Source organism: Hemibagrus wyckioides, linkage group LG18 (assembly GCF_019097595.1).
Source record: "Hemibagrus wyckioides isolate EC202008001 linkage group LG18, SWU_Hwy_1.0, whole genome shotgun sequence".
Classification (NCBI taxonomy): domain Eukaryota; kingdom Metazoa; phylum Chordata; class Actinopteri; order Siluriformes; family Bagridae; genus Hemibagrus; species Hemibagrus wyckioides.
In genome coordinates this window covers 13,665,034-13,684,679 of record NC_080727.1, presented here as the reverse complement: position 1 = coordinate 13,684,679, position 19,646 = coordinate 13,665,034, and the positions used below count along the sequence as shown (strand labels likewise).

At 39.2% G+C, this 19,646-nt stretch overlaps 1 protein-coding gene across 2 annotated transcripts; it reads left to right on the top strand.

Annotated features, from left to right (window-relative positions):
* Positions 1-1,285: 1,285 nt before the first annotated feature.
* Positions 1,286-18,260, top strand: btc (betacellulin, epidermal growth factor family member). Of its 2 annotated transcripts, none has more exons than XM_058416016.1 (6): positions 1,286-1,625; positions 4,142-4,243; positions 6,015-6,132; positions 6,250-6,396; positions 7,895-8,019; positions 16,688-18,260. In XM_058416016.1, the coding sequence occupies exons 1-5, from the start codon at positions 1,586-1,588 to the stop codon at positions 8,016-8,018; spliced, it is 531 nt and encodes a 176-aa protein (XP_058271999.1). In that variant the 5' UTR covers positions 1,286-1,585; the 3' UTR covers position 8,019; positions 16,688-18,260. The 2 variants fall into 2 exon arrangements, with proteins under 2 accessions (XP_058271999.1, XP_058271997.1); XM_058416014.1 differs by having other exon boundaries at positions 7,892-8,019; positions 16,688-18,257.
* The last annotated feature ends 1,386 nt before the right edge of the window (positions 18,261-19,646 follow it).

The window sequence follows — 19,646 nt, the reverse complement described above, 5'->3', positions numbered from 1 at the left end:
TATTTATTTATTTATTTATTTATTTATTTATTTATTTTATTTTTTTTTTTATTGTATAGCACTTTTAACAATGGACATTGTCTCAAAGCAGCTTTATAGAACATAAGAAATATACAAAAAGTTCAAGATTAATATTAGACAAAAAGTTAAAGAATAATATTAGACTTATATTTAAATTTATCTGTATTGAGCAAGCCTATGGCAAGTAAAAACGGCCTTAGATGGTAAGAGGAAGAAACCTTGAAAGGAACCAGACTAAAAAGGGAACCTCATCCTCATTTGGATGACACCAGAAAGTGTGATTATAAATTATTATAAACACTAGAGAGTGTGAATTACAATAAACACCAGGGATTGTGATTATGAATAATGTCCTTTCTACATTCATGTACAGTCAGTTGGAGTTGTGTAACCAAGCGCTTCTGAGCAACTCATAAATTTGCTCAACATCTGAGTTCTTTATAGAATCAACACCAACTCCTCCATGCTGAAGCCTTCAAGTGCTCTATGATGGAGATACAGCATTCTAGGTTGTTATTTTGTGTATTGATTCTATAAAGATTGATTCTATAGGTTGGCATCTTCTCTTCGACTGTCCGAAATCTTCATGAAACGGAATACAACTGGAGCTGGTACAATCTCTAGATGCCTCGGGATACTCGCAGGATTGGCTTCTTCTCACTGAAGGTCCGAAATCTCCATGAAGCGGAACACAACTGGAGCTGATGTCTCGGGATGGATAGCAAGCTGTATTATTCATCTGCTGATCAATAGCTGTCTTATACTGAGTTGATGTATACAGTTGAGTGGAAATTTGAATCATTCCTTATTCTTTTGTAGGCCTAAAGTGAAAAATTGTGTGTCGATTGTTGTTGTTGTTGTTGTTGTGTGTGTGTGTGTTAGACAGAGAGAGAGAGAGAGAGAGATAGAGAGAGAGAGAGAGAGACGGACAGAGCGAGGGAGAGAGACAGAAAGACAGAGAGAGACAGAGATTAAGAAAGAGACTTGAACATGAATGTGAGTTCATCTGTAGAAGGAAATTGTAATAATACCAAAGTTTTTAGCAAATAGTTATGTAACATTTGGAAAGGGGTGTGAATTTTATTAATTGTATATATATATATATATATATATATATATGGCAGGATTTTTTGTAATATAAAGTCACTGGGAATAATGTGCACCATGTTGGGCATGTTATTAATAGCTCAGTTGTGGGTGTGTCCAAACCCGTTCTGCAGCCCCGCCCCCCTTCATGTGAGAAACCCAACCTGTGTGCGCGTGCACGCCGCTTTCTGCAGAGTAGGCCAGCTAACTCGGCTAAGTCATTTGCCTCAGGAAAGTCAAGCCAAGTTCATCGAGCTGAAAATGTAGAATACAACTTATGTAACTGTAATTTGAGGGGATACAGAGATTTACTCAGGTACAGTGGGGCTGGGAGGGTGGAATTAGAAACAAAGTGACTTATTAGTGTCCTGTTTATTAAGAGAGAGAGAGAGAGGGAGGAAGGAAAGAAGTAAGGAAGGAAGGAAGGAAGGAGTAACCTGAAAATGAACTGTTGATTTGGACCTGTGACAAATGACCGATGGAGAAGACACGTACACTGCTGCTGGGGATTTTTACAGGTGAGAAAAATGCCCACTTTCTCAGAGAAAACCATTAAACATGAGTGAAATATTTATGTAATGAATGACCTGAATCATAACTAATATATATACAAATCCATAGGATGCGTTTTTGTGACCTATTTATTATGCTTATATATTTGTTAAAAGAATAAACAAACTATTCATGTAAACTGATAAAGAAGTCTGCATATAATAAGCTGTATTAAGTAGGCCATTCATCCAGTTATAGCTAATAATGTGAATTAAATAGTGAAAATATATTTTATATAGTGTAGTGTGTATATGTATATATATAGTAGTGCTGAATTCCTTAGCAACCAAATGCCAACTAAACAGTGGGGCTGGATCCTAAAAAAAACCCTAGAATTTGTTTTAAGCAAATAAGTTACCTGTTTAACACAGTAAATGAGGGAAAATGAAATCAAGCGAGTAGCATCATCAAAATATATCACAATATCATCTCTAGCATAAGTCTGGATTCTGATTGGTCAGAAGGTGTTGATTCATTTTCTCACAGCAGCTCTGACTATAGGTCACAGGGATTTAACTTCAATAATAAAGAGGCAGAGTGACGTTTCAGGTTTTTTTTGTTCCTAATACAGAGTTTAAGTGAGATTCCTTTGACGTGAACACAGTCGGTCAAACCCAGGATAATATATCAAGGCACAAAGAACATATCTGGAGCATGCACAAACACTTTCCCTGCCATTGAGAGGTCTGTGCTGTTTCTTGCACATGAATGAGAGCAGTAGGGAGTGGTGCGGTGTGGGCGTGTACGGAGAGTGTGTGTACTAAAACGCCAGCTGATAAGCCAGGCTAGACTTTTCTCAAAACTATGTTAGCTTGTTGTGAGGTAAAACACTTACTTTATACGTATTTGGCATTTGCGCAATTTAGTTGCAGTGCTCATAACCGTTATCTCCTGGTGGTCCAGCGGCAGGATCCTGTGCTGTCAATGCCATGGCCCGGGTTCAATTCCTGGGCAGAGAGCTAACTCAGCCACTAAAGAGTTAACTCTCAATGCCGGTCCCAAGTCCGGATTAAATGGGAAGGTTGCATCAGGAAGGGCATCTGGCGTAAAAACTATGCCAAATTGAAACATGAGGACTTATATGATCCGCTGTGGTGACCCCCAAACAGGGAGCAGCCAAACAACTCATAACGGTTGTGCACAAAAACAGGTGTAAATTGATTTGGCATGTTGAGATGCTATTCTGCTCATAGTTGTATATAATGGGTGAATGACTTACATTGGCCTTTCTCTGGTCTGTTTATTCTCCTCTGACCTCTCAACAAGATTTTTCCTGCCTGAACGACTACCATCACTGGATGTTTTTTGTTTTTCCACACCAGTCTGTCTAAAACTTAAAGCCTATTGGGTGAAAACTCCCAGGAGATTTATGAAATGCTTAAACCGTCCCATCCGGTACCAGCAACCATGCCACAGTTAAAGTCACAGAGATCACACCTTTTCCCCAATTCTGATGTTTGATGAGAACATTGACTTCTGCATGATGTAATGCATTGTGCCGCTGCCAGACGATTGGCCAGCTGGACAACTGCATAAATGGGTGATCCTATTAAAATGACCAGTCAATGTATATTATGCTAGTAGTTTTATATTATTATACATGTGAAGTTTTTTTTTTTATGCTCAGAATATTATGTAATATGTAAATTGTCTGTATGCAAATCACAGCTGGCTGATGGAAAACGATACCATGAGGCAAAACTTTAGATTCTTTTCCTTTTTGCATTATCATAACAAAACTGACAGCTTGTTGTTTTACAAAGAGCAGACTCATTTACTCTCTGAGATATATTGTTCCTAAAGTGAAAAAGTTTCTTAATCTGAAAATCACCTGATAAGAAAATTATTATTTTTTTAATGGAGTATTACTCTTGGAGTACTCTTTTGGTTAGTTTAAGATAAAACATGTTTAGGGTGTATAGAGTGTATGGTGGTGATAACAGGAAATAAATAGTTCTGCAGACTTCCTACAACATTACATTGTGTAACTCTAACCTGATAAAAACAACTTCTATGATAGATCAAAATAATCAGAGGCAAAGTGCTGTGGTGTGTGAGAAATAAAACACCACAGGTCATACTCAGCTCCAGGGTGGTAACTGTGCCCCATCACTGATTATTTCTCAATATTAGCACAACCCTGAGTGATTGCATCCTTATTTATTTAAAAAGTGGTGAAGCTATACCTTGCTGATTGAAAATATAATCAACCTAAAGGTTTCATTAAGTGATGCTGATAAAAATCTGCACATTATCAGATTTACAAATGATGTAGTATATCCAAAAGTAAGTTTCGTATTAATGCATTTGTGTGTACATATAAACTGCCGTCTGTGATTACTGCTTTTTCACTCTTTAACCTGCTCATAGGCCCCAAGTCTGTATCATTTATCTTGGATTTTTAGATATTGAGCAGAGGATTTATATGGATTGTTACTCAGATTGGGTGCCACCTGTGATTTGTTTGTTTTTTTGCACGTAGTTGCCCTATGCAAATATTCACAGGCTGAATGGAATACAACGAGGGACACAGCGAATAAGACCGTGTCCTGCGGTCCCCATGACAACAGCAGCAACTGCACAGGTAAATATCCTGGTCTCGTTCCTCCCTGTTCATTTGCAATCATCTGCTCTGGATCAGGTGCCTTTAGTCAGTGCTAAACCCGGGAATTTCAAGGATTCCATTCATTACTTATGTGTTTAACAGCAAAGCACCAAATATGTGAATATTACATAAATAATGCCTTAACAAGATATTTCGCTTCATATGTTTGTCCCTGTTATAAGGGCTGCATCATACCAGTATTTCCTGGTGAAATGCGGAACCTAAGCAATCAGAGACATCACAGAACATGTAATTTAGCTCTGTTTTTGTTGATTGCTGCTGTGGGTTGCTAGAAAAGAGTTTTTCATATAATGGTTGTATAATAAAAGCTTTTAATGATACTGCTCTGTGCTCTGACTGCTCTCAGGTCAGCTGCTCGCCATTAAAGATACTGTTAAACACCGCAAGATGTCTTATCATTTTATTTCTATGGTAGGAAGATGCTGTAGTTCCTTCTATTGATATTTTTTCACTTCTGCTTTTGCTTTAATCGTTAATCGATATATATCGATATGTAATTGATATATATCCCAATGGCTATACTTTTGTGTGGTTTATTAGTGTGACAGGTTTACATCACAGGGTATCAGTGGTTTGTATTTTACAAGTACGAGTTAAACACAGGGTATCAGACACTTAACTGATAGCAGTGCTGGAACTGATTGGAGTGTTTGGGTTTGGCATTTTGTATTTGTGAACTTCAGAGTGCTGTGAGGCATTTTTATTCAGTAACTCTATGTGGACATCATATCTGGACGCTTGCCCAAACGTTACATCCCTGTCACAGTCTACAAGCAAAAAAAATAGGAGAAACAACTTGAGAACACCTGAGTGAATTTTAAAATGACCCAAATACCCACTTGTAATGAAAAAGAACATAAATGAATAAGCAAGTCTTTAATATTAATGTAAGCATATTAAAATTCAATAGCCACTAAACAAACAGCGACTGGATGCATGAAATGTATGCTGAAAAAAAAGCAATAACACATTATACATCGAGCACATTTATTAACACTGCATTTCACTCACTCTTCTCAGCAGGAGAACAGAAGCGATTAATTATTTAATCAGTAGTTAATATCGAATAGTTTCATTTTGGCTTTGGAAGGGCACAGTAAGCTTGTGGCAGTAATATGATTCAAGTTTTATATGAAATATTGGTTGTTTTTGTAAAGGATTTTGGTATTTGCAATGTGCGTGGCAGTAAATCACTGACAAACATTCTCTAGGAAAAGAGGAGCTAGGAAAATAGTGCTCTGGCACCATAATAAGAATTATAATAAAATTATGTATTTATTATACATGTTCATGTGTGTATTGTTAAACATAGTGAGTGACTATTTACCAGCAAAATGATATTAAAGAGATTTAGGACTAATCAGCATGCATCTGCACACAGTACTTTTATGAGCAAGGTGCCAGTGACGTCATACCTGTCCTCATAGTGAAAAAATGAGTCACCTGTCAGGGATATAACAGGGATATAACACTTAAAAGCACGTGTATAATAGCTAGTCAGCCTACAATGCGCCAGCCTATCATATTGCATTCATTTAAGCCGTGGTAATCAGATCCTGCACCATTCAACCTGCAGTTCTTCCGTAGTAAAAGCTTCAGGTTTCACAACGTTTATTTTCCACATTGACATCCAAACCACAAGCCAGCAGTGCAGAATTTCTTTTATTATACTGTGACGCATTAAAGTCCACTTTGGCGTCATAATGCGATTTGTTTTTTTTCTGTACAGACTTGAAGGATATCCACCAATGGAGTGGCCATTTCTCCAAATGTCCTGACGAGTACCTACATTATTGTATCCATGGGATGTGCCGTTTTGTGCAGGAGCAGAACACGCCCACCTGCAAGTGAGTCTAACTCTTAGCTTAGAATGGGTTTTATACCTGAAGCTCAAGCACACAAGCCGAAGAGTTTCTGTCATTGCGTTCTTTACAGTGCTGATCATTTTCTTGCTTATCACACAGATGTGAAACTGGATACATCGGTGCCAGATGTGAATATCTGGATCTTGGCTGGTTGGTGGGCGAACAGAGGGAAATAGTCATCATTAGCATTATATCTGGATTGGTCATTCTCCTTCTCATCATTGTCTTTATATGCATCTGTGCACAGTGAGTCTGTACACAGCAGGCATTTTTCTGTATTCTCATTTTTCACTCTAATTCCTTGTCATGCCTTATTTACGTCATGCCTTATATTATCTACAGTTATACTCACGTCAAAGACAAAAGGGTTTTGCTTAAAACTGTTGAAACACAAGATTTGTACTGATTTGATTCATTTTTGACATTTTATCGAACTATTTGCATATTTATGTACATACTTGTTACAGTATTTGCATATTATTTTCTCTTTCTTCTTTAATATGACTTTTTTCCACAGAAGTAAAAGCAGAATGGTGTCATGTAATATTTATGCATATTAGTTCTGTTATCATTCCATTAAAAGGTGTGGAGTAGAATAAAATCCAATTAAATGTGGCCAGTATCGATCTGTAATGGGAAGAATTCATGAAGGCTTTCGGTACTTAGAAAGTCCCAGTCAGTCCACATATTTAGGTTAATTCCAGCTCCAGACACACCAGAGGCCGATAACAAAGGCTGTAGAATGCTGCATATCCAGCTCTGAGATGTTGTGGAACATGTGATAAATACAGCCAGGCATAAGACTAGGTTAATTATATTATTTATGTATCCATCTACACCCACTCTTATCAGTGAAACTTTACAAGAAATAAGCAGAAAAATCTAACCCAATGAGTGAGGCGATGTGTTCAATCCTAAGTTTCTAAGAAATTAGCGTTAAGGAATCTTTGCAGTTTATGAATCAGTACGTTCGTACGTGTCACCTATTTACATTTGATTTGCATATGACATGCTTTGTCCATTCTATGCTATATTCTAATTCCAGAATGAAATGCATCCGTTTGCCATTGTTCACATTTTATTCACTCGAGACATTATATGCAATGATAAAATTTGCATGACGCACTCCCTAATTAATTAACATAAACATACATTTACATAATATACACAATCTCTATCATTTCCATGAAACTTGCTACTAATTTACTGTGATATGGATTTTATTTAAATCAAAGCGCTCCCTAGTTTGACACCATGCCCTAAATCCTAATATTAAGGTGTAACAATACACTCTGGTCACGATTCTATTTTAATATATGATATGCGTCACAATTCAGTTCGGTTTTGATAAAGAAAAATGACTGAGAAGACGTCTTTTTATTTCTATATAAATAAACAATGTTTTTCTATCTGTGTAAAAAAATAAATAAAAAATTGCTACAAAAAGGTTTAATATTGTAAACCTGCATGCAGACCCAGCATACTCTGTGTACTTTATGGATAGTGCAGATTGGGAAACAAACACTGCATAAATTATAGAATGCTGATAAACACAATATAAATTGCACAGTCCCATGATGCGCTTTATTACATTTCTCCATAGTTACAAATTAAATGCATATCATTTACTTAAAACACATGCTAATTCACTACTATCTTATATGCACATCATTGAGATGATATATGGACACATAAGTCCTGCAGTACATTATACATAATTCCAAGTGCTTTCTTTTCTCAGCAGAAGATTGTATCGCAAAAAGAGGAGAAAACAGAAGACAAGGGATGAAGTGGAGCGGCTGAACACACTAAACACAAACGAAGCTTCACTTGCCATCGGAGACGTGTCTGACACGAACACAGTATGAGGTGAGAATTCCTTTCTCAAATACATATTGCTCTTTCTGCATTGTTCACCATCTTCAGGTCACCCAGAACAATGTAAGGATGATTGAGGGGTTTATTATGATTTTTCTTCAGTACCTGCATAGACAGCACCTTACACAAAATGCTATAACTACTTGCTGGGCTGGAATGCTCATGTGAGAAGTTTTACATCCAAATTGAAAAAGCTGTTTATGTGGATAACATATTTTCAAAAATGCTTTCATATACACAGAGGTATTTGTGTGAATGCTGTTTGTGCGGTCAGAGATAATGTTCTGAAATGCTGTGAATGTGGGCAAAAACACTGTGTTCAAAAACGGGTGGAAATATTTTTTGGTATAAGTATACATACGTTTTCCAGAACACCTGTATATGTGCGATTGGGGTTAGAGAGCACTCCCTAATCCTTTCCAAATATTAGCTATCCACACAACACAACAAACAGGAAATAAATGTGTGAAATAACAACTGGTCTCTCATTGAAAGGCTGCTCTACATCCTCAAAATGTAGCTCAATGGGCACTGTCCATTGTGACCGGCTCTACATAAAATGTGAATGGCCTGTTACTACTATTGAATCTGAAATGTGATCTATCCATATTGTTTTACATCTCTTTGTGATGCTGATTGAACATACTTCTGGTTTGTCTGAGACTAACGAAACATGAATGTTCTAATCCTTAAAAGCCTGTGAAATAAGTGCACCAACAGCGATGTCTGAACAAATTAGCAGCTCTGCTGCAAGATTTAAGTTGTTTCTGTTTCTAAAATTGATTCAGGAGCTTTAAAAGTCATGTTCTGCCCACAAGACATGAATCTCCAGCCTTGTAAGCTCAGCTGAAACCCATCTATTAAGATGAAATGGATGGCAGCAGCGACCGTGTTTCCATACCGTAGATGGACAATGAATGCGATTCTCACTGAGCCGCTTTAACAGCAGGAAGGCACTGTTTCTGGCTCTAAAAGTATACCATGTGCATAAACTCTACAGCATATCTACTGTAGTGGCCATTATTTAAGATGATACTCAAAGAACCCTTGTGCCTGTTCTCTCTCTCCAGTTTGTGTATGGGTGTTATTTATTTCAATTTCATCTACTTACATTTTTTTCACAGCAGGAATGCTAATAACAGAAATACCTAATCTGACTCAAATTGACTGATTGCTAAAATAAATACAAGACATTTAGGGTTTTTTAAAACTAGTTTATGCTTTGTACTAGTACATGCTTCTCATCAGATAGCTGAAACCACACATTGCGCTGTAGCCAGTTCTAGGAAAATGGCAGCATACTTTGATGCCTCTGATAATCTTCCAGGAATAACACATTTCCCGGTGTCTGTCGTCATGGTGACAGAAATCAGTTTTGGTCATCTGTGGAAATTTATACTTCTCTACTGGCCAGTCGCTGCGGAGGAGGCCATACTGTCAGACTTAACAGTAGTTAACTATTTCTTATAGTTTCTTTTCTGTCCTTCTGAGGGCTTTGAAAGAATGTTCTGGTTTTTCAGAAATCCTGTTAATATGTAAAGGAGGTGGGAATAGCAAATGGATTGTGTATCATGATGGCTCTTTATAACTAAAGCAGATGTGGATTATTTTCTTAACAGAACAAGCCTGGAAAACAAGTTCTGCTTATACCATAGTGATTTGCAACTTATAATTTTAACTGTGAAGCATAAAGTCCCTTGTCCTGAACAGCCTGACATGTTGGAAAGCTAACTGTTACATAATACAAACACCCGAAACTACTTCCATGAATGTCAAATAAACATTTACTAACAAAGCTTCACCTCAGCAATTGATTTTTATTAAACAACACATTAGGCTTAGAATAGGTACAGCGTCTACCACACAAAGTCTCTGTGAATAAGATGTTAGTTGAAAAATCACAACATATTGAACATATTACTACAGACCTAATGTTTGTTACAGCTAGATCTGCTGTCAGAACTGTGTGGTTATATAAAATGAACCCACACCTTCTAATCCACACATTGATCTTCTATCAGATTAAGAATTCAATGGTGTCATAGGGGAAAATAAATAAATGCCAAGGAAACATGAATAGAATTGTTAAGGGTTTTTGTGCAAGAAATACAATATGTGCCTGATCATCCCACATTAACTGTGGCTGCTTAGTGCAACTTTTTATAGAGCAAAAAAAATCACTCATATCATATCTGTGGTAATAACAGCAACACAAAGCTTCTGCTACTGTCAGAAATATCAATAGGTTGATTCAGTTTTCAACTGGTCATCAGGCAGCATCTGTTTAACTATTTAAGGCACCATCTATAATAGGTTGGGACTGGATAATTTCACACAATGGCAAAAAATGTAATGGAGATTGTTATTATGCGATCTAATTAACTAAACTAACATGCTTATAGGATTTATATTGTATGATCACACAAAACACAGGCATGCAAAACGAAACTGCTGTCTACCTCCTTCACTCTATCACACACATCTGGAAAGGCATAAGCTCTGAATGCGGAAGTACAAGTGGAACTCTGCAGCGCTGGTGTCGATGGGGATGATAAGAAAAGGTAAGATAGTTTAACATTGGAGGAACAGTGGTGAACTGGTGACAGGGTTATAAGCGGCCAAGGCTCATTGATGCACATGGGTAATAAAGCTGGCCCGTGTGGTCCGATCCAACAGACTAGAGTTCAAATTGCTGGACTTAATGCTGGTTCTGATAGATAGGTGTCAGAATACACAGTGCATCACAGTTTTTGCATATGGGGCTGCAGAGCCGCAAACCAGTTAGGGTGCCCATGCTGACCCCTGTGCACCACTGAAAGTACACTATATTGCCAAAAGTATTCGCTCACCCATCCAAATAATCATAATCAGGTGTTCCAATCACTTCCATGGCCACAGGTGTATAAAATCAAGCACCTAGGCATGCAGACTGTTTTTACAAACATTTGTGAAAGAATGGGTCGCTCTCAGGAGCTCAGTGAATTCCAGCGTGGAACTGTGATAGGATGCCACCTGTGCAACAAATCCAGTCGTGAAATTTCCTCACTCCTAAATATTCCACAGTCAACTGTCAGCTGTGTTATAGGAACGTGGAAGTGTTTGGGAATGACAGCAACTCAGCCACGAAGTGGTAGGCCACGTAAACTGACAGAGCGGGGTCAGCGGATGCTGAGGCACATAAGGCGAAGAGGTCGCCAACTTTCTGCAGAGTCAATCACTACAGACCTCCAAACTTCATGTGGCCTTCAGATTAGCTCAAGAACAGTCCGCAGAGAGCTTCATGGAATGGGTTTCCACGGCCGAGCAGCTGCACCCAAGCCATACATCACCAAGTGCAATGCAAAGTGTCAGATGCAGTGGTGTAAAGCACGCCGCCACTGGACTCTAGAGCAGTGGAGACGCGTTCTCTGGAGTGACGAATCGCGCTTCTCCATCTGGCAATCTGATGGACAAGTCTGGGTTTGGCGGTTGCCAGGAGAACAGTACTTGTCTGACTGCACTGTGCCAAGTGTAAAGTTTGGTGGAGGGGGGATTATGGTGTGGGGTTGTTTTTCAGGAGCTGGGCTTGGCCCCTTAGTTCCAGTGAAAGGAACTCTGAATGCTTCAGCCTACCAAGACATTTTGGACAATTCCATGCTCCCAACTTTTTTGGGAACAGTTTGGAGCTGGCCCCTTCCTCTTCCAACATGACTGTGCACCAGTGCACAAAGCAAGGTCCATAAAGACATGGATGACAGAGTCTGGTGTGGATGAACTTGACTGGCCTGCACAGAGTCCTGACCTCAACCCGATAGAACACCTTTGAGATGAATTAGAGCGGAGACTGAGAGCCAGGCCTTCTCGTCCAACATCAGTGTGTGACCTCACAAATGCGCTTCTGGAAGAATGGTCAAAAATTCCCATAAACACACTCCTAAACCTTGTGGACAGCCTTCCCAGAAGAGTTGAAGCTGTTATAGCTGCAAAGGGTGGACCGATGTCATATTGAACCCTATGGATTAGGAATGGGATGTCACTTAAGTTCATATGCGAGTCAAGGCAGGTGAGCAAATACTTTTGGCAATATAGTGTATCAACAATGGGCACGTGAGCATCAGAACTGAACCACTAAGCAATGGAAGAAGGTGGCCTGGTCTGATGAACCACGTTTTCTTTTACATCACGTGGATGGCCGGGTGTGTGCGTCACTTACCTGTGGAGCACATGGTGCCAGGATGCACTATGGGAAGAAGGCAAGCCGGCGGAGGCAGTGTCATGCTTTGTGCAATGTTCTACTGGGAAACCTTGGGTTCTCCCATCCATGTGGATGTTACTTTGACATGTACCACCTACCTAAGCATTGTTACAGACCATGTACACCCTTTTATGGAAACGGTACTCCCTGATGGCTGTGGCCTCTTTCAGCAGGATAATGCACTGTGCCAAAAATGGTTCAGGAATGGTTTTGATGAGTACAGCAATGAGTTTGAGGTGTTGACTTGGCCTCAAAATTCTCCAGATCTCAATCCAGTCGAGCATCTGTCGGATGTGCTGGACCAACAAGTCCGACCCATGGAGGCCCCAGCTCATAACTTACAGGACTTAAAGGATCTGCTGTTAAAATCTTGGTACCAGATACCACAGCACACCTTCAGGGACATAGTGGAGTCCATGCCTCTGCAGGTCAAAAAGATGCTTGATAATTAAGATAATATTGCACATGGTATGATATTAATGTACATGTTGTAAATAATGGAATAATGCACATAATTCAGTGGTACAGTCAGTGAACATTGTCAGTTCTGCTCTCTTTCAGTACTCCCTTTCAGGAGTTATAGAATTTGATGGCCACTGGTAGGAATGACCTCCTGCGGGGTTCTGTGGTTGCCGTCTGTGGTCTCAGTCTACGGCTGAACGTGCTCTGATGGGACTCTAGTGTTACCTGCAGGGGGTGTGACGCATTGTCAAGGATACTGAGAAGATTCCTCAGCGTTCTCCTCTCATATAACTCAACCAGAGACTCCAGCTCCACTTTCACGACAGAGCCTGCTTTCCTAATAAGCTTGTTGAGTCTGTTGACATCTGCCATCTTCACCCCACTACCCCCAGCATGGTACAGCATAAAAGATGATGCTGGCTGCCACCAAGTGTTAGAACATCTGCAGCATGGTTCTGCAGACATTACAAAACCTGATTCTCCTGAGGAAATACAGACGCTTCTGACCTTTCTTGAACAGTCCTGAACGTCCATCATTTTTTGTCCATTCCAGCTTGTTGCCCATTTCACCTAGATACTTATAGTTGTCCACAATGTCCACTTCAGTGCCCATGATGCTGATTGGGTTTGGGGGAGTCCTTTGCTTCCTAAAATCCACCACTGTCTCTTTCGTCTTTGTGACATTGCGTTGCAGATGATTTCATCTGCACCTCTCCACAAAGCTGTCGATTATGCCCCTACATACAGCCTATGATGACTGTCATCGGGAAATTTCTGCAGGTGGCAGAACTGTAAGCAATGAAGAGTAAACAGAAAGGGATACAGGTCTGTCCCCTGAAGGGCCCCCATGCTGCTGATGTCAGAGATGGTTTTCTGCAGCCTCACATACTGTGGCTGACTTGTGAGGTAGTTGATAATCCAGGCCACCAGAGGTGCATCCATGCTCATGTCAAGTAGCTTATTGTTGAGCAGTGCAGGTCATATGATTTTGAAAGCACTGGAGAAGTGAAAAAACATGACTCACAGTGTAAGCTCTGTTCAGCAGGAAGATGATAGCATCGCATAATGAGAGGTGATGTACGGGTGTTGGGGGGGGGTTGTTGCATGGAAGGGGGGGCTGGGGTGAGACAAAGGAGGTGGATAGGGTGAGGTTCAGCAGAAACGACATTATCGGAAATGTTTTTTGATCTTGATCTTTTGAACTGGGGATAGCAAATGCATGTCTGTACAAATCCTACATTTATATTCTTATTTTTACAAGAATGTTGTTGAATAGTTGTAGATATAAACAGCAGATGAATTGAAGAGATTTTGGAATTAATCCAAAGAAATTCTTAGCAAGTTTATATGTCTGAAAAATGCATACAGTGAGGGAAAAATGATTTGATCCCCTGCTGATTTTGTATGTTTGCTCACTGACAAAGAAATGATCAGTCTGTAATTTTAATGGTAGGTTTATCTGAACAGTGAGAGACAGAATAAAAACAAACAAAATCCAGAAAAACACATTTCAAAAAAGTTATACATTGATTTGCATTTTATTGAGTGAAATAAGTATTTGACCCCTTTGCAAAACATGACTTAGTACTTGGTGGCAAACCCTTGTTGGCAATCACAGACGTCAGACATTTCTTGTAGTTGGCCACCAGGTTTGCACACATCTCAAGGAATTTGGGCCCACTCCTCTTTGCATCCATGACCCATTTTCAATGCCCTGGCTGAGGGAAGGAGATTCTCACTCAAGATTTGACGGTACATGGCTCACATCGTCCCTTTGATGCGGTGCGGTTGTCCTGTCCCCTTAGCAGAAAAACACCCCCAAAGCATACTGTTTCCACCTCCATGTTTGGCGGTGGGGATGGTCTTCTTGGAGTCATAGGCAGCATTCCTCCTCCTCCAAACACGGCGAGTTGAGTTGATGCCAAAGAGCTGGATTTTGGTCTCATTTGACCACATGACCTCTGAATCATTCAGATGTTCACTGGCAAACTTCAGATGAGCCTGTACATGTGCTTTCTTTAGTAGGGGTACCTTGTGGGTGCTACTGGATTTCAGTCTTCTACGGCGTAGTGCGTTACCAATTGTTTTCTTGGTGACTATTGTCCCAGCTGCCTTGAGATCATTGACAAAATCCTCCAGTGTAATTCTGGGCTGATTCCTCGCTGTTCTCATGATCATTGAAACTCCATGAGGTGAGATCTTGCATGGAGCCCCAGACCAAGATTGTCCTTTTGTGTTTCTTCCATTTGGGAATAATCACACCAACTGTTGTCACCTTCTCACCAAGCTGCTTGGCGATGGTCTTGTAGCTCATTCCAGCCTTGTGTAGGTCTACAGTCTTGTCCCTGACATCCATGGACAGCTCTTTGGTCTTGGCCATGATGGAGAGTTTGGAATCTGATTGATTGCTTCCTTCTGTAGACAGGGTGTCTTTCATACAGGTAATGAGCTGAGATTAAGAGCACTCCCCGAGAGTGCTCCTACTGTAATCTCAGCTCCTTACCTGTATAAAAGACACCTGGGAGCCAGAAATCCACAAATACTTATTTCACTCATTAAAATGCAAATCAATGTATAACTTTTCTGAAATGCGTTTTTCTGGATTTTTTGTTGTTATTCTGTCTCTCACTGTTCAAATACACCTACCATTAAAATTACAGACTGATCATTACTTGGTCAGTGGGCAAACGTACAAAATCAGCAGGGGAGCAAATATTTTTTCCCTCACTGTATATGTTTTTACTTCAGTAGTTTCCTTCCTGTTTGAAATATTGAGATCGTGAATTAGTTTTGCCTGCTTTGGTGCAAACAGGTAGACTGGAGAGGTAACAGCTCCACAAAAAGGAAATGGTTTTGCAGGTGGTGGCCGTAGAGAATTGCTCTCTCCTTTTGCTTCCTTACCGATTCTTCTAGTTTTGTTTTGTTACGGTTCTTATCAGCAGTACAATTGGCATTTTCCAGAGAACACCAGAATTGGCAGGTCTGCCTGTGGTTCTTCACGGATGAAAACAGGTTCACACCGAGCACATGTGATACCGTGGGAAATGCTATGCTGCCTGCAACAGCATTTGGCATGACCTGTTTGGCAGTGGGTCAGTGATGGTCTGGGAAGGAAAACCTTGATGGATCCACAGACCTCCACATGCTAGCCAAGGGTACCCTTATTGCTGTTGGGTACAGGGATGAAATCGAACCTTACGCTGGTGCAGTGGTTTCTTCCTGGTGGATGATAATTCCTAGCCTCATATTTCAGTCAAAAAAAGTGGTTTGTTACATTATGCATTCTTTTCTTTACGGTAACATTAATAATAATATTTGAAGCCTCTGTATACTCTAGTAACTTCTGAATCCAACCTTAACTTGTCATACCCTACCTTCTTCGAATCTGGTGTAGACATCAAATGGGTCCTTTTGTTCCCCCTGTAAAAAAAACAAAACATGATGCTACCTGACTATACTTCCTTTACCTGCATCCATGTATGACTAATGTTAAACCAATTTATTTTTCTGGAAGTGAGCAATTTGCTCAAGGTGTGTGTTTATTTTCCTATAAAAAAAATAAATAAATGTCTCAACATAATTAAAGAATTATGTCATGATGTTTCTCCATTTATAGTTGCAAGTTCGTTCCTGTTATCGTTTATAGTAGAGCAGCTATAAACACTATGTTCCTCATCAACCACTTTTTTTTCTCCTTTGAAGGTAATAAAAACAAAACAAAAAACCACAGCCGGTCAGTTTGAAACTGGTCTACCCTGTCCTGATTGTCTCAGATGTCCCAGCTTTACATCTATTATTATTATTATTATTATAGTGTGGATGGAACATTTGGCATGGCAGGTCTGCGTGAATGAGCTGTTACTACAGAAAAAATAACAAACGTTAATATAAACTTGTCATTTGCATCTGCATTACTGTCATTGTAAATGTAATAATGTAATCCCGCTGTGTGCTCTTTTGTAGAGCTGTAAAACCAGTCTACAAGGAGTTCTCCTGCTGGACAGGAAGACAATCCTGCCTGATTAATGAACCTGAAGGCCTTGAAATGGACCCAAGGGATGCGGCATGTGATCCAACTTTCCAGTCTTTATTATAATTCAGCTACAGTTGGAAATGAGTTCATAGGCAGGAAGGAAAACAGCAAAAGACTATGTGCTTGGCATGTTCTTTTTTTTTCCAGGCTGTAACACCAGCAGCAGTGTGTTTTGGGCATAAGATCAAGAATCTCTGTTCGTTTGACTCGCCAGATATACAGATCACTATCAGTTGAAGGAGGGATCTGTTTTTCTCTAACGCCCCCAAATGATAATTTAAGAGATGGTTATATTAGGCAAGTGGACCCTTTTGTATGAGAATGTTTAATGCTGTGCATAAACAAAAAATTTAAAAAAATTGAACGTCATCTGTATCTAGCATTTCTCATTGTGATTATGATATAACAAATACAAGATTATCAAGCCGATTTCAAGAGACTTTTACTCCTTTAACTCATGTAAACACTTGAAATTGTCTTCTATTTGACTTCTTTTTAGAAAAACTCACTAATTGTTCTAGCAATAGGGCAAACGATAAAGGCTTAATCATCTTGCATTTCTTTTAACATCACGATAAGAAATATGAACTAAATGGCTGATACTGATATTTTGTTATTTTTGGTAAGATATCATTACAGTGTGGAGAAAAATCTCAAAAATCTTTGGCGGCAAAGTGCAATGAGACAACAAACACATCACTCTAAAGCAGTTACCTCAATATAATAGTTACTGCAATGGTTGATGTCAAAGGATTGAAACATTTCTATCAAATACACTGACCTATTTATTGCTTGAAGGATGTAAAAGAAAATAGATATATATGTAAAATAACTGTATTTTGCTAATGTAGTGTTGTGTGCTTTTACTTGCTATGTAGATAGAAAGTTCCAGTAAAGTTTAATCTGTCATTAAAGAAAAAAAAAATCCTGAAGCATTTATTGTCATGTATTTGCATTAACATTACTTGTATACTTTTTCGAACCGCTGAGTATCAGCAGTGGAAGCGATACGCTTTAGTTACAGGGAGAAAAGAAAAGAGCTGGAAGTTTGCCGATGCCACACCCATCTACAAAGTAGCTTTGGTATGCAGTTTCCTTTTCAGTTAAGTATTGCCAGTATTGTACCTGTTTTGCCCGATGTCTTGAATGAAGTATACTTACACATTTGTGAATGGTAACATTTTAAACTTTTGTCACATACAAGTAGCTGAAAAGGGTCTGCTGCAATTTCTGTTCACAAAGAACGACACAGCACTTTGTTTATTGTCTATACATGAATCCACCAGTTCTGGATCCTCTGTGTAGGACTGATGGGTGATGTGATGGAGCAGTTACTGTTGAGAGCAGGGTCATACTTTTTCCATTCATTGCTACATTTAATGTTGTGGAACATCAACAAAAAAGGTGGTTCCATTTATCACTGAATAGTCGTTCCCTCACCACCTCTTTTTTTCTCTCTCTTGAAGTTAATAGCGCAGAAAAAGCAGCTTGTCATGCTGCCAAGAAACCACAGGGTTATGTCCTGAAGAGTCAGAAAAACTGACCGCTCTTCCACTGACTGTTACATAGTGCTGACCCTGGAGACTTCTTGCATAAATAAACGTCACCATATTAATGATTACACATGTTTTGAATCTATTTATGTATAGCTGGTACTTTAGAATTAGCATAAAGCTGCACTGTTCAGTGATGCAACTAAGCAGGGATAAAGGCTCCTCCTTTGCATGACTTAGCAAGACTAAAGCTCCTCCTTAGCAAGACTAAATCTAGTAATGCAGGTCATTGCAGAGCACCATTACTTTTGTACTAATCGGATCACTTATAGATTTCTTTTAGATTTCAGGTCATTAAGACAAGAAATAAATAAGAAACGTAATGTAAGTTGGCTAATTCACTTGTTTAACAAACATTTAAACACACTTCTCTGGAAAAAAAATATTTATGGTTATTCTTATTATTATTCTTATATGTTCATATTTATGGTTTTAAAAAAAGAAACCCACTTCTCCTTAGCCCATTATTTTTCACGAGTCAGTATGCTAGCATAAAGTCATACTACTGTATAAGCTAGTATTAGTTAAAACTTTTAGTCAGCAAGCAGAAACTTGAAGATTCCTTCAAACCCTTAAGGTCTGATGTACTTTATAGAAGCAGTTCAGCTTCCCATTATCACAATGACCGCCAGCGAGTGATGGACTAAAATGTTGCACTGTACTTAAGCTGCCAGATGCAGTGTATATATATACAATACAGCAGCACTAATACCACAGACATATCTGACATCACCCTTCTGTGTTAGTCTTACTAGCTGAAGACGTGAAGTTTACACATGCACATGCACATGAACAGCAAACTGTCAAACTGCTGGCAGCCATTTCTGGCTGGTTCAATTCAGGTCATGCAAAATCACACAGTAATTGTGAAGATTGTATCGGGTGGTGGAGAACACAGCATTAAAAACAACATCTAGCTATGCAGATAGAGTGCTGTGTAACTCAGACAGGCAGCACAATTAACTAACAGCAGAAATGCTTCCGACACGCCCCCTCGTGTGTGACGCCAGGGAAAACTTAACCGTGTTTCAGCTTATATTCTAACACTTTGCTCCATTATATTTTGGAATATAGTCTGCAAACACTGAGTTATTGTTATTATCATTATTCGGTTTCAGCCATTCTCACTGTATAACGCTGAATGTTTTAATCGATTAAGAAACCTAAGAGACATAACTAGGCACTGCTTATTTTTCTAGACACTTGTCATATTAAATATTGATTTTACTACCTAAAGCCATATGAAAGTTTTTGTGCTATCGGTGTCCTGAAGTGGGCATGCGCAAGCCGAGCTTGGATTGAATTGCTGTGCCTCGGGTCATGTTGCTAAGTGAGA